This window comes from Pygoscelis adeliae, unplaced genomic scaffold (assembly GCF_000699105.1).
Source record: "Pygoscelis adeliae isolate BGI_AS28 unplaced genomic scaffold, ASM69910v1 Scaffold117, whole genome shotgun sequence".
NCBI classification, from domain to species: Eukaryota; Metazoa; Chordata; class Aves; order Sphenisciformes; family Spheniscidae; genus Pygoscelis; species Pygoscelis adeliae.
In genome coordinates this window covers 5,067,219-5,087,897 of record NW_008825270.1, presented here as the reverse complement: position 1 = coordinate 5,087,897, position 20,679 = coordinate 5,067,219, and the positions used below count along the sequence as shown (strand labels likewise).

The 20,679-nt window shown below is 38.8% G+C and overlaps 1 protein-coding gene across 1 annotated transcript in view; it reads left to right on the top strand.

The window, feature by feature from the left end:
• Positions 1–20,679, top strand: part of LOC103921733 (chromosome unknown open reading frame, human C11orf49) — an 81,324-nt gene that overhangs the window by 22,944 nt on the left and 37,701 nt on the right. Inside the window, exon 3 of the mRNA XM_009329746.1 lies at positions 3,940–4,070. Within this exon, the coding sequence (XP_009328021.1) occupies positions 3,940–4,070 (131 nt within the window). The remainder of the gene's footprint in view (positions 1–3,939; positions 4,071–20,679) is intronic.

Here is a 20,679-nt window from a genome sequence, read left to right as displayed (position 1 = left end):
ATGTTACTGTAGCATTCTGGGACTTTTACAATCTATTTAGAAGTCCAAAGGTTTGAAAAGAGTGCTTGAAAGTTTCTGAACTCTGGCAAGTTGCCGAAATGTAATTACACAAAAGACAAAGCCTTACTCAAAGCAGCTCTGTTCAGAGAAGCAGCACCTGAGTGCTGGAGTTCCCAGCATAGCCATTTCTGAGAGCTGGGGCAGTTTTATCACAGTCTCCTCCCCAAACTTTTTTCCTTCCTCTCAAGTGCATGTGCTATCGCACAAGCGTAGACTGGGTGTGCTGCAAGGCGCAGCTTTCTCAGCAGTGGCCTTAGAAGAGAGACTGTTCTGTGGTATGGCTGCTCGGGGGCATGTAAAGGAAAGGAGTGGAAAAAGTAAGCATCTTGAAGTTCCTACTGTAAAAGTTTCTTTAGATCTTCTCATCGAGTGAGAACCTTACTTTATTTTTCTCTCATCTTTCTCCAGAATATTCTCACAAATGAATGGGAAGAGCCATTTTGTTAACGGAGTACCCAGTTGTGTAACAATTCTTGTGTGAAATATGAGTGTTTTCAGTGAACTAGTGTTAACTAATGAACGTTCAGTTCAATTACTAGTCTCAGTTTCAGCAAGACAAATAAAATCATATCATTAGTAACTTTTGTTAATGTTCTAATTTGCCTACTCTATTTACTGGTAATGTAGAGGGCCAGGCCAACCATTAGGTCTGCAATAGGAGGCTTGGAGACTTGCAGAGTTGTTGAAAGCTTTCTTCTTGAAGGAATCTCTTGCAGATGGATGCACTAAATGCCTAAAAGGGGGAAAGGAGAAGTTAACCAGAGAAGTGAAAAATTATTTTCCCTGTTTCTGGTTTACAAACCCAATGATTGAGGACAAACTAATACCTTGTTGAGATACCCTAGTTTGTTTGTAAGTCTTTGTCCTGCAAATGTGCTGATAAGCTCTGGCCACCTAACTTTGCTAAGGGAATGAGTTTTTCAGAGAAAGAAGGGCAAATAGAGGGAAGACCGAGCAATCTGAAGGGAAGAATCTCAGTAGCTGTTAAACTAGCTGAGAATGTTTGAGCTAAGTTTGTTGCTTTGCTGTTGATATCTTGCTTACTTAAGCCATTCCTCTGAGTCTGCAGCTTGTTTTATTTTTGCGTTCAGAAGAAACTGGAAAAGACGTGTATATAAAAATCATAGGTGAGGTGTTGGTGTGATACTCCCTACATGCTGTTGGAATACCTGCAACAGCTTTGGTTTGTCACCATTTCTTTTTCTTCCAGAAGGGCTTACCTGCAAGCCATTACTACTTGCCACGTTAACGGTAACTTCACCTCTGGGCAATTGTTAATGAAAAGGTGGCCAAGTTATTTTTGTACTGCCCACCTACCCATGATAAAGGAATTTCAAAATATATAGTTTGTTCAAAATGTATAGTATTCCTGTCTCTTGTAGTGATCTTGACCCTGCGTGAGAATAGATCTGTTGATTTGTCATTGGGCTGCTTGCTGGATAGCTCCGTCATGGGCTGGCTCCTTTGAGCTGAACTTTTACAACTTATAAAAAGATATTTATAAAGTAGGGTCTCTGAAATGCAGCATCTTAACTGGGATAAAATTCTGACTCCCATGCTCACAGACTTGAGCTTTTGGGGAAAAATCCTTCCATTGTATAGTTAAACAAAATCTTATCGCAAGAAATGAGGAATGAAAGAAATACTGTATCTCTTTTACTCAACTAGCTGGCGGCACTTGGCTGTCAGCACATCCAGGTGTGCTGATGTTCCAACATATCCACCCACTCTTTTAACTGAGTAAGCAACAACAAATGATATCATACCCTTCTGCCTGCTAGGTTTAGAGCCATCCTGTGCTGAAAATGCAAGTGACTTGAGTCTTCACTTATTAGAACTAAGGAGTAATATAGTAGGGCTGTCTGCTGTGAATTAATAGCATGTTAGCTTCATGTCTGGACCTTTCCATTACAGTTGTGCCAGGATCTGCTTCCAGACATTGCATGTACTGTAGTTGTTCTGAGCAACATAATTTGGTGCATTTAGTTGTATCATTGTGTCTTCATTTTCTTTCTCTTCCTAAATGTCTCCCTTACGTGTGTCATCTTTCTGAAAGCTGCCTTCTATTACACCAAGTTTCTTCTTTTTCATTCGTGTCCCTCTTTTCTCTATCAGCCTGTCAAATCATCAGCAAAATAATGCAAATAGGAAATGAAAAAAGTCTTACAGGCTGTGGTTTGGGATGAGAAGATCTGAAATCCCATTTCCAGCTTTGTCACAGACATCTTGTGGGACTTTATGCAAGTTACTTTACCTTATTCTGAACTCATTTACTCTAAGGCAGTGAGCTATGGCACTTTGTAATGAATACTCTTTACTTACAACGATAGTCATAGGAGACCTTTCCTGTAATTTTGGCATATTTTGATCAGGCACATGATTTATTTATTTACTTTAATCTCTTGGGACAATGGCTGTGTTTTCCTCTGGTTTGTACAGCACTGGTGTATGAATAAGTTTTCATAAATACAAAATAATATATTTGTCTATGATATTTACAGAAAGAGTATTCCTAATTCCAGGATTCAAGAGTGATGAGTGTTTCTTAATCACAAGGTGATTTTGAGTTGCATTTCCTTCTGGGTAGGAGGGCTAGAAACAGTGTTCTGCACCTAGCTTTCAACACATGGCAAAAAATTCATTTACTCGCATGTCTTTGAGAACCAGGACATTAAAAAACAGAAATAATGATTCTTTTCTGAAAAATTGAATTGGCTTCTCTCCACACACACCCCCAGTTGTTACATGACTTTTTAATTTTGCTCAACTGTCTGGTATAATTCTCTTTCAGATGTGAGACCCTTTTCTATACTATGAAGGATAAAGTGATTTAAACTATTTACATTTAAAGAGATGATTTAAAATTGCAAACTGAGAGGGTTCACACTGACCAGTGGATTTTGTCTGTTGTGGAGATGCTACCTATGGAGAGGTTCTGCTGCGATGAAAGTAAACTTGTATCTTTTCATTAATTCTCTCCTATGCAGGAGAGTTAAGCTGCTGTCCCAAGTGAATGTTTTTAATGATCTCTCTGGAGTGTTTGAAAGCTTTGTCCCACTTGTACAATGCAGAGTGAAATGCGCGACATCTATTTTTGAGGCAATCCTGTCATTATACCTTTTGGTATATAATGTTTCTATTTGCATTTCTATTGTTCTTGCATGTTGAGCTTTACCATGCTCAAAGGAGAGCTTCTCACACTTCAGAGAAACCTTTTTAAGACAAATGTTTACTATAATAAGTTAGCCTAAAGTACTTACAACTCTAATATGAGAAATTCGTACAAAAATACAAGAATGTGAATATCTAATTGACTATCATAATGACCAGCTACTCTTTTCAAAATGCACCAGTGCAAAGTGTTGTTTAGTGAAGTGTCAATCTGCTTTTCATGACAACTGAAGTAGATTTTATACATCCAATGCAGTCAAGTTTCAGTAACCTGGAAATGAAATCTTGAGGCTTCTGTTAAAGAGGGTTTTTTGTTTGTTTGTTTTGTGGCTTCACGGAAAACTGTGATGAGAATAGCAGTGAAGTTCAAATGGTACTAAAAGAAAGGGCATCTTCTGGTCAGATAAACAAGTTGCTCTTGGCCAGCTGTTTTCCAATGGATCGGTTTCAAATAAGTGGATCTTGGACACGCCTTGCTGGGAATGAATTTTACTTTCACAAACCTCTAATTCCTATAATTAAGTACAATGTGTGGTTTTTGCAGATAGTCTTCTCTCTAGAGAACAGATGGGTATAAGCTTTGGAGATTTGGTTTCACAAAATGTAACTGTCAGTGGTTGGTTTTCTTGCTACTGTTCCAGCTGGCCCCAGAACATTCACATCAGTTCAGTTTTCTAACGTTCTCTTGTTTTGACTTTATCTCCACAGTTTTAACAGCGTGCGTCAAGGAACACACATCTTGTTTCGTGAGTTCAGCTTTGTTCAAGCTACTCCTCATAACAGGGCGTCTTTTCTTCGGACCTTCTGGAGGTGTTTCCGAACAGTGGGGAAAAATGGAGGCAAGTATTCCAGCATCTGCTGCTGTCCTGTTACCTTGACATTAAAATCGTTAGCTAGGCTATTAATGCAGTGCAAATACTGACACTTCACACTGTGTTCTAATGTTCTAACATTGTTAGTAGGGAGACACCATCACAGTTGCCTGCGGAATAGTTAAAAAATGCTCGCAGCATAAAGTAGCATAGGAGCACCTTGTTGCCAGTGCTACTTCCATTACAGAACAGCATGTCAAGCAACAAGAGACCAGAGGGAGGACATTTGTGGGCCTGTGCATGGGGATGGATAGAAAAGAAAAGTATGCTGGGGGTTGGTAGATGGGAGCAGGGTAGCAGACCCAGAGATGGTTAGAATATAGGGTATGGAGCATGGGGAAGTAGGTGCTGAGATTATTAGGCAGTTGGGGTACCAAGTGCTTTGACTAGGAGCCCTGGAGGAGGTAGAGTATATAGTGGTGTTGGGCTGTAGGGTGGTGAACACTGCCACGTGAGCTGTGCCTGAGCTAGTCCTGGCACATCTCCTAGGTGATGTTGCAGGATCCTGATGGCTGTGGAAGGGGGACCACTGACAACTGTGTGACCTCTTCCCCAACCCTACCCACAAGGAAAAAAGCTCCAATGCCAAAATAACTATTCAGCACTGTACTATCTTCTCTAGCTATTCTCATACTGCACTTGGTATATAAGGTATTACAGAACTGGCCAGAGTTCAAAATAAACTCATGTAACTACATGTAACTAAAATTATGTTTTGTTTTAGTTTTTAATTTAGTATTTTAAGCAAATACACTGAATGTTGCTGTACAAATATGAATTGTGGTGGTTTTTTTTACTATAAGCCTCACTTGTTTCAGGCTATTCAGCCTCAATTCTTGTTGCAGGGAAGACTAGAACCATTCTCTTAAATACAGATAAAATGTCACCTTCTGACTAAGCTTTGCAACAATTCTGCACATGATGAACAGAGTTTGCAAGACTGAATAATGACTTGACTTTTTTGACATATGCCATTTTAGATCCTTGGAAATTAGACAATCGTAGTTAAACATGACAAAATCTGTAATTAGCTACTGAAGTGACTGTACTGAGGTGTCTGTAACACCTTCTCCCCAGTGGTAGGTACTTTATGTTCTAAATCATTTAGATTTAGTTCAGGGATAATATTTTTAAGATTTCAGGTAAATTGTATGGTACTAATCTAACCAATATGCAGTGAGGACATACCTGATTTGAGGTCAGGTCATAGTCAGGAAAGATAAAGTGTAGACTCCTAGAACATATTTCTGTAGGAGAGTTAGAGGTGATAGTGAAGAAGTCATCCACCAGAACTGCAGCTGTCAGTGGTAAACCTTGTTGACAAATTGAGAAGAAGCTATCTGATGGAAAGTACCCACTGCTGAACTTCCAACGCAAGTTTTCATCAAGCTTCATCTATCTAGCATCTGACTCAGCCAGATGATGGCCACCTGGATTTGTTGGAAAGAACCGAAAAGTTTTAGCTATGTAATATTTCCCTTCTCTTTTACTTTTAGCAGTTTCATGTGAATATGGAAAAGGTTGTGGAAGAAAATGTAATCACCAAGGTACTCTGAAGGGGAAGGGAGAGCATAGGAACAAAAGCTCAGGTGGATGTTACTGTGCTTGGGCTGTGGCCTTAAAAGAGTTCAACATATATTTTTCTAACTTTAAAGTCCAGTGGCTGCACTTTTTAGTCTGAGCAAATATGGCATGTTTACCTGTACATTTATACATTTATATACATTTTCTTTTTACATTAACTAGAGACAGATATGCATCACTTTAAAGAGCTTGCTGTCAATATTTTCATCCACTCAGTCCAATATCTCTGATTCTCTAGCAGTAATTACAGACTAGAACCTTGATTTTATTCATTTCAGTTTTATTTGCTATGGGATTTTTTCTGCTATACTTGTGCATAGGGGAACTCAGAACATTCATGGTCTCTTAAGAACTTAAACTCATTTACTAAGAAGAAGCTGAATCTGTGCAACGTGGTGGGTGAAATATGGTCATTACCACACTCAGGCATAGACTAGACCTGGATTTCTTTCCTTGAAATACATTGTTTTTAGATGAATACAGGGAAGAATCATGTTATACAACAAATACCAGCAACCAGAAGTGAGATCATTGGTCATCTGAACTACAGAATGAGTCTCTTAACAGTAGAAAAAGTCAGACTAAGTGATGCCCAAAGCAAGTAAGACTTTCAACTTAGAGCTTTCTTTAGAAGCGTGGCTGGTGGTACATCTTCTAATGGGATTATTCCGGAAATTAGTTTTAAGTTGTTTCTTTATGATTACTGCACTAGAACACAAGGTCATACGTACATATCAAATTAAAAACAGTTGTACAAGCTTGCATGGAATCATGACTCTATCTACAGATAGTTTGTTGCTACAGCATCTCATTTTATGATGATACAATTTTGACAATTTAAACATCGTATTATGTACAGGAGTGTATTGGGTTTGCGTGGCAAGGTTTTGGTAGCAGGGGCGTTGCAGGGGTGACTTCTGTGAGAAGCTGCTAGAAGCTTCCCCTGTGTCTGATAGAGCCAATGCCAGCTGGCTCCAAGACAGACCCACCGCTGGCCAAGGCTGAGCCCATCAGCTACAGTGGTAGCGCCTCTGTGATAACATATTTAAGAAGGGTGAAAAAACTGCTGTGCAACAGCAGCCAGAAGAGAGGAGTGAGAATATGTAAGAGAAACAACTCTGCAGACACCAAGGTCAGTGAAGAAGGAGGGTGAGGAGGTGCTCCAGGCGCTGGAGCAGAGATTCCCCTGCAGCCCATGGTGAAGACCATGGTGAAGCAGGCTGTCCCCCTGCAGCCCATGGAGGTCCATGGTAGAGCAGATATCCACCTGCAGCCTGTGGAAGACCCCACGCCGGAGCAGGTGGATGCGCCCAAAGGAGGCTGTGAACCTGTGGAGAGCCCGTGCTGGACCAGGCTTCCAGCAGGACCTGTGACCCTGTCGAGAGAGGAGCCCACGCTGGAGCAGGTTTTCTGGCAGGACTTGTTGACCCCGTGGGGGACTCACACTGGAGCAGCCCATTCCTGAAGGACTGCACCCCGTGGAAAGGACCCATGCTGGAGCAGTTCATGAAGAACTGCAGCCTGTGGGAAGGACTCACGTTGGAGAAGTTCGTGGAGGACTGTGTCCCATGGGTGGGACCTCATGCTGGAGCAGGGGAAGAGAGTGAGGTGGAAGGAGCAGCAGAGACAACATGTGATGAACTGACCACAACCCCTATTCCCTGCCCCCCTGCGCCGCTCGGGGGAGGAGGTAGAGAAATCAGAAGTGAGGTTGAGCCTGGGAAGAAGGGAGCGGTGGGGGGGAAGGTGTTTTAAGATTTGGTTTTATTTCTCATTATCCTACTCTGATTTGATTGGCAATATATTAAATTAATTTCCCCGTGTCAAGTCTGTTTTGCCCGTGGTGGTAATTGCTGAGTGATCTCCCTGCCCTTATCTTGACCCAGGAGCCTTTTGTTATATTTTCTCTCCCGTGTCCAGTTGAGGATGGGGAGTGATAGAGCAGCTTGGTGGGCACCTGGCATCCAGCCGGGGTCAACCCACCACAAGGAGGTAGGTAAGTTATAAAGTCCAGGTAAGAAATTCTGTTTATGGTTATCCTGTACTACGCAGCAGAACATGGGACAAACAACTTGCTAGTTCTGAAATTAGAAGCAGTATGGCTCAGATTAACATTGGTATACTGCTTTTGAGACCTGAACTAGTATCTTTCTGCATTTGGTGCCCTGTGTCAGGTGTATGGAGAGTTATTCATTGAATGTCCATTTTATTTCAATAGCATTTCTGTGCGCAGAAAAGGGTGAAAATGTGCCCTTTGCCTTCTACAGCAAGATTCTGCTCTGTCCCAGTTTTCTCTCCTGGGTTTGTTTCTGGGCAGGGATTGCTCTGTGCTTCAGTATTGTCATTGATTTTTGTCTGCAAAGAACTATGGAGGCATCTTTTGTCTTCCTTTCTCAAAAGTATTACATTCACTAACGTCCATGTCTGCCAGAATGTTCTTGTTTTTTATCCCTTTGCCATAAAAGTGTTTACTGCCATTTTCCCCTCTCATTTACTTTAAGTTTCATTCCAGATTTGAATTTCTGTTTTAGGAGTGAGTGGTGGCTTTTTCTTGGTTTTGTTCGTCTGTGGAGGGTATCCCTGATAAACTGCAAAAAAGCCAGCTCTGTGAGGATATAGGTCAACATAATAAATGAGAACCTGCATCAAAGCTTGCACCCTGGCTGGAGGAAGCAAGGGAGAATAAAATTAAAGATGTAAGATGATGCAATTTCCAATCTTATACAAACTCAGAAAACCCCAAACAAAAAAAACCCCCACCTTTCCACTTCTGAATGTTTAACTGGGATTTTAGAAGAATAGACAATATCTCACAAATGAGTGAACTGATTGCTTAATCTGGCTGCTAGTTGCTCCTCCTTGATGCAGGGAAATTTACTGCTTTGTCTGTCAGTCTTGAAGTAACCATGCCTTGACTTGGGATATGCACCTTGTTCACCCAAGCAGATGGTGAGAACTCATCTAGCCATGAGTTCTCAAAGGGCCAATAAGAGAGAAATCTGTCTGAACAGAAGCAATACTTAAATGTAATAATCCATGTATGTGCAGAACCATGTATACACTAATTGAAGTGCACTATCATTACTGTTTCTCTTGGGAAATTACTGTAGATATTACTTTTCTACTTAATTCCTTATCCATTTGAATTACTGGAAAGTAGTTCTTCACGGAGAAATGCAGCAGCTTTTATGTTACATTTTTATATGTTAGCCCTGCTACTTGATGGCTTCTAGTTCCATTGCCCTTCATAACCCCTTTTGTTTGGAGACTAGATTTATTTTTCCTTTTGTCTCCAAATAGCAAGGAGAAATTACTAGCCCCACTAAATGTGATAGTAACATAACACACTTCAAAAAGTAAAGAAAAAGATTGTTGTTGGTTTGTTTTTTTTTTAAAAAGGATTTCTGTTTGGTGATATGCTGGATCTGTTGGTTTTTTTTTTTACAGGATTTCCCACTGTTTTTAGAAGCTTAGCAAGATGCAGAGATCTATTTTCAAGTATGCATAAGCATATCTGGGATTCCATGCATTGGAGAAAAAAAAAAAGAGGTTTATTTTAGAATGTGATCCAGTGTCAAGAAACTGGGGTGGACTTCACAAAATTTCTTCCCTCCCTTAAATGCTTACCAGTGATACACAACACCCATGGTGGTGGTTAGAGGACAGCTAGCTTGTGTGTTGAGAAGCACAGAGCATAATGTTCAGTTAGCAACAGATTTCTCCCAGAGGAAGGCAAAATGACCAGAAGTCTTGTTTTCCCTCTGCTTATGCTTAAATTGACCTCTTGGAATCTAGCTGACCTGCTCTTTTGAATTGTCTGTTCCTCAGGACTCTTTAATTAAAGCTGTGCTTTCTCAGTTTAAACAGCCCCTGCAGAGTTCTGCTGTGAAGCTTCATAAGGTCAACATATGCCTCTCCCAACCCCCATGGCTTTCATGTCTTGTTGGTTCTCTGTTTTTAATTAAGTTTTTTCCTTAAATGCTTTCCAGCCAATTAGAGAAATTTTGCACTGAGAAACTTGTTCCAGGCCTGATGTATTGAGAAGTGAACAGAAAGCTCAGTCAGGACCATTGGCACTTTTTTCTAGAGCCCCAGCTTTCTTTGGTGCTTTTCAACAGCTTTTTTCTTTTTTCTTTCTTTTTTTTTTTTTCTCTCCTTGATTTAAAATTGCTTCCAGCAAAAAGAGCTGCTGTTTGATACCTTAGATATAGCCCTGGAATGGTTCAACACTAGCTACAGGATCTTTTCTTTCCACTCTGGGGTGATTGTTACTTTATTTAGATGCACACACCACTGAAGCATAAAACTGCTGCAGAAAGTATGTTGGACTATATTGGTTGAGGATCCTTTTTACAGACTCTTACCTCCCCTTCAGACAAAAAGTACTGTTACTGCTCATATTGAAATAAAATTTTCTTATACACTTACCTTGTTTCTTTCACATTCGTTACGTGGTGTAACGGCTGCCTCTTTGCTTCTGCACACTTGAATTAGGAAATGGGAAGCCTAACTACCTTTGGAGCTTGTGGAAGGAAGGCTTGCCACAACCAAGCACACAAACTCTGTCACGGAATGAGAAGAGTGGTATATCTCTGACTAGTTCTTCTTGAGTTTGCCAGGAAGGCTGGGTTCCTTACAAAAATTAAAGAAATGCCCTATCCGTATGATTCATGTAACCTGGAGATTGAGAAGAGCTAGGACCACCCTTCTCCCAGCTCTTTTTTGAAAGATGCTTTTTTAATGCATTTTGCTGGCAAGATTACTTTCTTGAGGTTCCAAAACCCCTTCCTTCACTAGTGTCATTCTAATGCTTCCACACGTAACTCTTCATATTAAATTCCTCCCTCTTTTTTTACTCCCTCCCTTGTAAGCTGTTACACTATCTCCATTTGTAGCTTAGCCAATCTCTGTTTAGTGAGATGCATAGAACAATACAGTGATGAACACAGCAAATGTCAGAATCTTCTGCCCTTCCCCTTTTATTATTAAAACCAAATCAGATCTTTATACCATGTTATTGCAGGAAAGCTTTTATGAATCAGTAAGGTCTTATAGTATGTCCTAAAGATAATTAAGCTGTGCATTTTAATACAGTGTTCTCTGGAAGCTCATTCTGCAGTGAAATAGCCTTGGCTGAAATGATTGATCTCCAGCCTTTATTCACTTAGCAGTTCCTTTGCCCTACAATTATAGCTGTTGCTATTTATGATTTATCAATGTAGCTCTGCCTGGAACCACTGATGACCCTGGAATATCAGGACAAAGGATTTCTGAAGCTGAGGAGAAATAAGTGGAGGATTACATTTTAGAGATGGTGGGGTATATCTACAAGCATTGTAAGTTAAAACATCTGCATTACGTAGATCTAAAATGCATTGCAGTAATCATTTGTAGAAGTATTAGCACATGGGTCAGTGATGGAGTCTTCAGCTAGCCCCTTCCTGAATTCAGTTCATAACATTCTGCCAATGCAGTTTATGAAATTAAATATAGTACTCTGAAAGTCCTCCTTATCTACCCTGGTTTTGGGTTCCCCCTCCCCTCAGTATTACATTTCCTTTTCAACTATATATCTGAACATGCACCAGCTCATCTTAACTTCCAAATGTTTTTTCAACTTCATATTCCAGATGAATATCTCTCTAAATGTACTTTTTTGGAAAACCAATAAGCTTTTCTGTTTGTTTTCTAATGTTTTCTGGCTATTTTGTGTCTTTTGACAGTTCTTCACTGGTTGTGTCATTGGAAAATTAAATTAATATGTTCTTTGCTTTTTGTCCCAGTTGAATGAAACATTTAAATGAGTTTATGTACAGTGATCATTGTTGCATTCTGCTAAGCAGTTATCCAAAATTCAACTGGTAATTATTATTACCGTTTGCTTTGCAGTCTTTTGGCAAGTTTCCCATCCTATAACAGCATTCTTATTCAAACCAACTGACAGGGATTTTTTCAATTAAGACTTTTTTAGGTTCCAATGTGGGCCTGAAGAGTTAGTATTCCAAATTGTGGGGAAGTTCCCTGGAATAAAATTAGTTCTAAGTTGTGTGATCTGGGTTGGGATTCTGAATGCTCTGTGTTTCTTATATTAAACGAACTTGGTCTATCTCTTCTCTCACTTGTGACAAGTCTTGAGAGATGATCTGCACACTACATATACATAGGTGATCATCCAGTAGAAGGTCTATGAAGCATTAGCTTCATTAACTAGTATGTTTTATGATGTTTCTGGTCTACTCTTTAGCAGCAGAGATGCTGAAAGGGAGAGAGGGAGGTAGAGAAAGGAGATGAAAATGTTGTTTTCTCTTGATTCCTTATACTGTGACTTTCTGCAAAGAGGTTGTAAGAAAATAAGAGCCTCTGTGAAGCCCATGTCTGCTTTCAACCCGCTGTTGGCTCTTAACCTGCCCTGAGATGAAAGTGCCTGAACAGAGGAAAGAATTATCTTCATCCCTTCTCAGTGAACCATAAAACATACTTCTGCCCGTGCTGTTGGCTTCAAGTGTATGTCTGTGCTGTGTAATGCAATGTTTATATAGACAATCTAAGCTCAGGGTTGGTATTTCCGTATGGTACAATTCAGCACCATCTCAAGATACTAGCTTGGGACTGGGAAGTTGAAGAGCTATATTTCTTTGACAGCAGCCTGAGACTAGTTGATCTATCTCAGTAGGTCAGCGGACATGGGGAGTGTTGTTATGGTGCATCCATGTAGCTCATTGCTGCGGAATAAACTCTGGCATCTCTGTGTTGAGCTACTGTGAGCAGTGTAGATGCAGTCTGAGGAAGAGCACGATGAAGAGATAATGTGTGTTCCAGTTCAGTGTGAACAGAAGAGTAAGGACCCTCCTTTACACATATCTAATTAATTCTTCAAAGTAGCCTAGGTGCTAGGAGTTGTCATGATAAGAGAAGAGATATCTAACTTTTTAAATATCTTTTTTAAGTACTGTTGTCCAGCTGCACAGAAAATCTCTGCATCAGTCGTCTTTGTCTTTATCGTCCCAGCTGCTTCTTATAGCTTTTCTCTCTGGTGGTCTTGTTATACATAGTTTCCATCACCGCAAATTCACTTCCTGGCTTTCCTAAGTTAACCTGATTGATTTATATAGTGTGCTTCTGACTCTAGAGTCTGTCTCCCCTATTGGGTCAAGCAGGCCTTACCTATATCTAGAAGTTTTTTGCCTGTTTGTTGATTGTGAATTTGGACAACTACAATCTCTCACCCCCTGTTCTTCCACTCAGTCTATTAGTTATACTCACAAAAACTTTCAATTCAGTTATTCTGGTAAAATAAGCTTGGGAGTGCCATTTATTTCTTTTGAGGAACTGATTTTTAATGCTATGGTGTTAAAAGGACTGACATGAGCTGAATTTCTGTTGCTGTAACTATGTTACCAAACTCTTCCAGCAAACCTTTTCTTGGTAGGCAAGATAACTGGTGCCTACAAACTCATCATCTTTCAGGGAGTCCCTACTCTGCACTTCATTTTGAGGCCTTGGTGCCATTCAGTATGTCCATGTTTGACTAAAGGTGTGGTGTTGAATTAGTTTAGCTAAACAGTACGGCTGTGCTTAGGTGTAGAAGTTCTTGCATCACTTTAAAGTAGCCTTACCTCAATAAACGTCTGTAAGTCTGGTTTAAATCAGTATGAACATGAATAAAGTGTTGTATATGATTAAAAGGATTGTTGGTTTATGCTCTATTATGTGCCTTTCAAGAATCCTAATGAGTACCAGTAGAAGTGATCTGCATGCATGATTAGTACTTTGATATACTACTACTACTTTGTGAAACGGGGATAAGGTACTACTGTGGAAAACCTGTAATCTGCAAATGAGTTATGAAATGTAGTCAGTAATATTTATAAATTAAGCTTGATCCATTTTGAATTTGTCACAGGGACGTGATTCTGATAATGTACTGAGTACATTACTGAGTAAATCTGAGAGTGATTTACATTCCATGCTCATACTAAGCATGAATCTCATCACCTCCGTTGGCACAATGGACTTTTCTTGAGCTTGGAGGAGGAGACACCTGAATATCAACGAGCTCTTCTTGACCCCTTTTTCTCTCTTGAGCCATATGCCGTAGGATTCTTCCAGGCAGATCTCTGAAGACATTGAAGTCTGCTTTCCTGAAATCCAGGGCTGTGGTCCTGCTTTTTGCCAGGTAGATAAATTGTGAAAGCTTCAGGAAATGTTTTTTCAGGTATAAAGACAAAGACCTTAGAAACGTTTCAGGCGCAGGAAAAGCTTCTGTAGCAGTTCACACCTTCCTAGACTTCAGTGTCAGTTAGCCAAAACCCACAAATCTGTAGGATAAATCTTTGCTAGTTCTAGTGCTCACAGAGATACTTGTCAAATCTTGTGTTCTCTGAGGTTTTCCTGCGTTAAGGCCTAGTCCCAGAAGCAGTCAAAATTTACATCAGCTGATTTAATAAACTGGTATAGATTCCCCAGTAGAACTCATGTGTTATTTGTAATGGAGTAACTTGGTGTTGCTTAATAGAAGAAGCAATAGTATCAAGGGGGGCTGGAGAGTACACGGAGTACATAATAAACCTAAAGGAAAACGAACATTTGAAAAGAAATGGATTTTTTTTTTTTCTGTTGGAAAGTACAAGTACGTCAGGTTCTGAAGTGTTACAAGTGTTCATCTTCATAGAGGGAGGAGAAATGTCAGGAAAGGCAATATTGTCCTGAATGGAATTTCAACCTTTCCCCTTTTGTTCCTTTGAGCTGTAGGACAAACTTTCATTCTGAACTATATTCACCCCCTCCTCTAGTCAGCTCTTTACCTGCCCTTTTTTTTTATTATTTAGTATCATTATGCTATCTTCCTTCTGAATTTATGTTTGTTTCAATAGTCTGTTTCTCAAATATTTGTTTCCTTATAGCCCTGGTACCTAGTTATCTATTACTACTTTTCTCCCTGCTCTTTCTGCTGGAGTTAAGTTATTGCATATTCAAAGTTCTCATCTACCCTCCAGTCAAATTTCCCTTATATAATTCCCAGAATAACTTATGCATTATCTGAAAGGAAGTCAAGCTGCCGGTGCTTTTGGTGTGAAGCTGTCTCTGCATCACTATCTTATGTCAGAAACAAAGCTTTTTCTGTATTTCCTCTTTCTCATCCCCACTCTCCATGCTGCTAATAGATATTTCTTCATTTCTGCCAGCAGTGGCAAAGGGATTGCTGTGCTGTGCAAAGTTACAACGCAAAGTAGACACTAGTCAACATGATTAGGATACCGAAGAGTTAATATTGCAGCTTCTTCCTGAGAGAATTTTAATTTTTCTGTCTACTCTGATTGGAAGCTTCTTTTATCAAACCCTTGAAATGACTGAGCGAGTGTAATTGTCCTTAAGGTGCTGAGAAGTGTTTCGTGGTTTTTCTGTGATGGACAGAACCTCAAATGTGATGTCTTAATTTCAGAATGATGATTAATGATGACACTTTTCTGTACCTGGTGTCTGAGGATCTCCAGGTATTTTACAGGTGTTAATGAATGAAGCTTCCCAAAAATCTTGACAATACTATTTTCACTTTACAGTTCCAGAAAGTGAGACAGGGAAATGAAGTGACTAGCTGAAGTTCACATAGTCAGAGGTAAAATCAAGATGTCTGGCCTTTTGATATTATGAATTCAATTTTATATGCTAAAATTATATTTTTCTTAAAGATATAGGCTTCTTTTACTGTGAGACAAATAGGAAAACACACATATGTTTGTATAAAGCAATATCGTTTAGATAAATTGTTTGTAAGAATCTGTCATCTTTTTTCTTTTTAAAAGTTTTGAGAGTGATCATTGCCTTACTCAGAATAGTAGATCACTGTGCATGACCTACATTGGATGATGTAGGATGTATTTTTAGTTGTTTTCAAGTTTGACGTTATAACCCCCTTCGCTACTTACTTTTCTAGACAAAGTCTTTAGAGCAAGATAAAGTCAGATTAGTTAACATATGTCATCAAGTTAATCATCTCTATTGTACAACACATGCTCAGTATCACTATCACAACAATCCTTCCCTCTTTGGGAGGGGAAGGTAATTTCATGTGTGTGCATTAGTAATGTATAACCTCTCTCAAAGTACCTTGGCTCATAAGCATTCTGGTATTTAGCTGGTAACTGTATCACTTAGAAAGCCAATCTCCGTTTATAGAAGTTGTTAGTTTCTAAAGTAAAATTGGCAAGAGATTTTCCCTTTTGATGGAGCTCAAAATAGAAACTCCTTTATATGTTGGAGTATCTTCTTTATTCATCTCCCCTCATTGTAAATTCAGAATATTTCCCTTTTCTATAGAGGTTGCAGTCTTTTGTTGTTTTTCCATAGCTTCAAAGTACTAACTAGTAGAGTCTTGTTCAAGCATGTTGTTCTTCAAGGGACCACCTATAAAATAGCATACTGTTCCTTTCCCTTAGGTCCAGTCTGCTAGGCGAGTTGCACATAATGTCTAGTGAAACTCTCCTAAACACATCTGTTCTGTGAAGGGCCATCTTCTGAGTTCTTTTATTTAAGCAGTGAAACACAGAAGCAGAGAACCTGATCTGGCTGTGTTATGCCTTGCTATTTATCTGGAAATACAGGCTTAAAAGCTGAGCTTTGGGATTTTGGCATTTGCTCTAAAGAGGCTGCTGCACGGGAAAGTTGAGTAGGTGCACTGGTGTAGCTAAAGCCAAAGCTAAAGAATACCTGCTGGAGCTTGTCCCTTGTTGCAGCTTGTGTCCATCATGCCTTGTCCTATGAGTATACAAGTTTGATGCCCGAACTAGAAATCTCGTTTTCATAGGCTTCTTTGATAGTCAACAGAGAATGCCTGATCCATAGGGCAATTTTGAACAGTTCAGATGGGATCCTGGCCATGAACACTATCTGATAATTTTTCTCTCTATTGATTATATTAGGAGTTTAGGTAGAGCAGCATTTTAACTGAGGACCTAAGTTTGGTGCCTGAAGTTAGGCAGCATAAAAATTACCCTTCTGCTCTGCATTTCAAACATGTGCTGTTTTCCAGATTAATATGTTAAACTGTTAGCAAAATGTGTCTTTCTAATGATGCTGTGTTATTTCATTTTAGTTTGGCACTCATTATTCTGTAATGCTCATGAATAAAACTTTTAGGAAAGTTTTTGATTCCATGATGCTTTTCTTCCCTTATAAATCTTCTACAACTGTTGTATCTAAAGTGTCCCCTAAGTAAAGCAAAGGAAAGTGAATACTATATTAAATCTTATTAGACTAGAGGAGCTAAGAAACAAATCAGTAGTCACTGAAATCAAATTTGTAATCTCTTGAAGTGTTTCCTTTGAATCCTAGCTAAGACATCTTGCAAATCTAATATTAAGGGGAAAAAAAAGCTAGTGAAACGTTATTTATCTGTTTCTCAGAAAGTAAACACTGCCAGCTTTGGTAGATGCAGCAATTAAACATGGTTACTAAGGGAAGCAGTTTTTTTAAGAAGTAATACAGCTACTGAAAACTTTGTTCATTATTTCTTTTGGCTTTCTCTGTTAGAAGAATGTATCTGCAACATCCCTCTACACACCCTTGCATGCACACACAGAGTCTGGAGCTTTGTTTTATAAGGTCTTATGCTGATTTAAAATAAATTAGATTAGGTCTTGTGTACTCAAAATATTATTTCTGATAATAGGCATGATATAGGTGTATGTAAAGTGAATCTGTGGGCAAATAGCTGATACTGAATAGGGTTTTGGCATTTTTTTGTTGATGCCAAGTGGAAGATGTAAACATTTTCGTCCCTTCACTGCTCTCCTTGTTGTACTTAGTCTGCTGGAGCAAATGTGGGACAAGCAAAGAAATTCAAACTGGCAACTCCTGAATCCTAATCCTGTTAATCTGTGTCTTGGGCAAATCACTTAATCTCAATGTACCTTCATTTTTCTATTTATAATCTGGAGTTCCACCTGTTGGATTAAATTAAGTAGTCTTTGGACATACAAGTTTTGGCTGGATAGGTAAAACTGAGACTACTTAGATATCTGTATAGATCAAATTTGATGGAATCAAGACCACAATGAACTCCCACTTTTTTGTTAGTGGTAAGCAGTTAATTTTAGACAGATGCATGTAAACTTCCTTGTGGCTTCTTTCCATTAAAATAATTTAACTTTTCTTTAAATACACAAAAAGGAGTGAGTATAACAGTATAAGCATTTGAAATTTAAAAACTTTAATATAAAAACCCCTTTAATATCAGTCTTCCTTCTCTTCTCCTCCCCCCCAACCCAATTCAGTCTCAGAAGGTTTTTCCTATGGGAATTTTTCTGCCTTGTAACAGTTCTTTGGATGGTATTAAAATCAGTTCTGGAGGAAGGAAGGAAAGACTTTATGATAGTTAGAACTGGATTTCAAGAGGTATATCTATTCATATGAAAACTAACCAAACCTGCAGTGAGGAAATAGGAAAGTGGCGGCACTGTTTGTTGTGGTTTGGTTGCAGAAGGTTGTCACACGCAATGTACACAATCATCTTGAACTCTTTCAGACCTAGCATAGTTTCAGCAGAGGGTGGGGTGGACCATTGATTTTAGCCAGAGTTAAAATTTGTTGCCTTGCCTTGATACTTTTCTTACTCTCTTTGTATTTGAGCATTTGCCAAATGTTTAATAAAAAATTAGGCGTTGTTCAAATACATCTGATACTTAATTTGTGGATATTTGTATGATTCTATTTCTGATTGGTACAAATTTAACATATTAAAAACGTAAAAACTCAGATTATGAAAGAGACATTGTACGAGCAAATCAATCTTCTTAATTGCCTTTTCTTTTTTGAGCATTTTTTGTGTAACATGGATATAGGCAGAGAATAATTTTACTTTTTACTCATTTATGACTACTCTGTAGGGCACAGACCTCAGTATTCAGTCACTTCTAAGAAATGGCTCTAAGGTATTTTGAGAAGAGGCTTAGGTAAGTGTTAAGTTAATCTAATATTTTAAGCAGCCTCAAAACACTGGATGTTTGCTTGCTACTAAGTTAACTCTTCTTAGAAAATTATTTATTTGACTTGTAAGGCCATTTGCAGGCAACATAGCAAAAGGAATTTATATAACTCCTAAAGTTACACAACAACGACCAATTTGAGACCCAAGTGTAGTAGTAATTGACTGTAGAGGAGCCTGAATCATCAGGAAGTTAACTGTGTCATCAACCATATTCCTTACAGCCTAGTCTGTGTGGAACATCATCGTTCAAGTTATAGCCAGAAGTAATTCTAAAATCTTGTTTTCAGACTATAGTAGCTTTCTGAGGAAATACGAGCAAAAATAAATAAATCCAGGATGAAATAGCTTGTATCTCTGCAGAAGAGAGGATTTAAAGAAAACATCAAGAGAGTTTTCTTCAAAATACTGAGTTTTTAAGTCACTGAGGTATCCAGGAGTGACTTTTCTATTCTTCAGGAACCTTGTTCAGATAACTTAGAACTTGAGGTAAATGCAGATATGACAGATTTTATTATCCTTGAGCCCTAAAGAAAAATTAGCATTCTAATTGCCTTTTGTGATGATTTTGAGGAGAAACAAAACCAAATAAGCAAAAGTAACAACACTGAGAAATAATTGTAAGTGAAAACATCTCACAGAAAATACCTTAGATTTAGCCTCTGAGACTGGCTCCCCTCTGCTGTAATTGGAAGTGCAACGCAGAACTTCTTGGGACTTGAATGCAACAAGAGCGGCATGTAGGCTGCTGATTTTTCTGCACAAGTATTTATTTTCCCTTTGCTAACTGAGGGATTGTCCAGATATACTCAGTACGGTGTTGTTCTATCATTTCACTACTTCTGTACTGAATTTTTTTAAAGCTTATTTTTAACTCGGATCACTTTCATAATCAGATTTATAACACAGCTACTCAAACAATTGGTTTGGCAAACTGGAAGAGCAGTGAACTGTGACAGACAAGGTGGAGGTGAGAAATTGTCAAGTTTGCTACCAAAGAAATAGATACTGGTATTCCACCTTCAGTGTACAAATTGAAACCTACCTGATAACATATGCACACTTTTGTTTTACTGAATGCTATGTGTGTTTCAGCTCATTCTTGTTAGAACTATAAACATGATCATTTGCAATTCTTGGCTAAATTTTTTTAAATAAAAAAATCTATTTGTATGAAATTTTATACTTGTCTCTAGTCCTGATGCCTGTGTACGTTAACGTAAAAGCAGGTGGCAAAATACAGATGTGATTCTAATGGATAACTTTAAAAAATTTTATTCAGTTATTTTAACGAACATACTCTACCTCTTCTTGCCATAATAGTTATAAACTAAAACTAATTCTGGTTTACAGCTCCCCTCCACCTACCAGACTAGGTTAAGTAGCTTTGGATGGATGTCTAAAATATAATTAGCTTGTTCATTATAAAGATGAGTGTAGCAGAAAGTGAGGAAGTTTGGGCATAAGTGGCAGTAAATGTTATTGACTAATTTATAATGCTGAAATTAAAATTAATAAGTTAGGGGAGGGGAAAAACCCTTGTGTGGTGCTTCACAAGCTGAGCTGGATTTTGGGTGGGCTATCATTACGAACAAGCCTTCCCCCCCCCCCCAAACCCCCCAGAAGATGAACAGTGCATACACATGCTTCTCTGAAATCTTGACAGTGGATCAGACTCGGATGAATGGGATGAGTTGGAAATCAATTGGGTGACTTTTCGCAGAATTCAGTTTGGGCTTTAACTGAACTACCTCAGATTCCACTAGAGTTAATATCTTTGAAATCTGTTGCAGAGTTTGTTCTCCCACTTCTGCCTGTGTAACTATTTTTTTTTTTCCCAGTCATGCTAGCGTACAGGTGAGATCCTGAAGGGATACTGTGTTCTGCAGTTTTAGCCTGGTCTGGATGTTACTTCCACGAGAAATCCTTTGGTTCTCTTCTTTTACAGTTTTAACATGTGACTTCCATGTTTGAGTGCCAAACGAAGTCTAGGGATCACTAAAACATCAT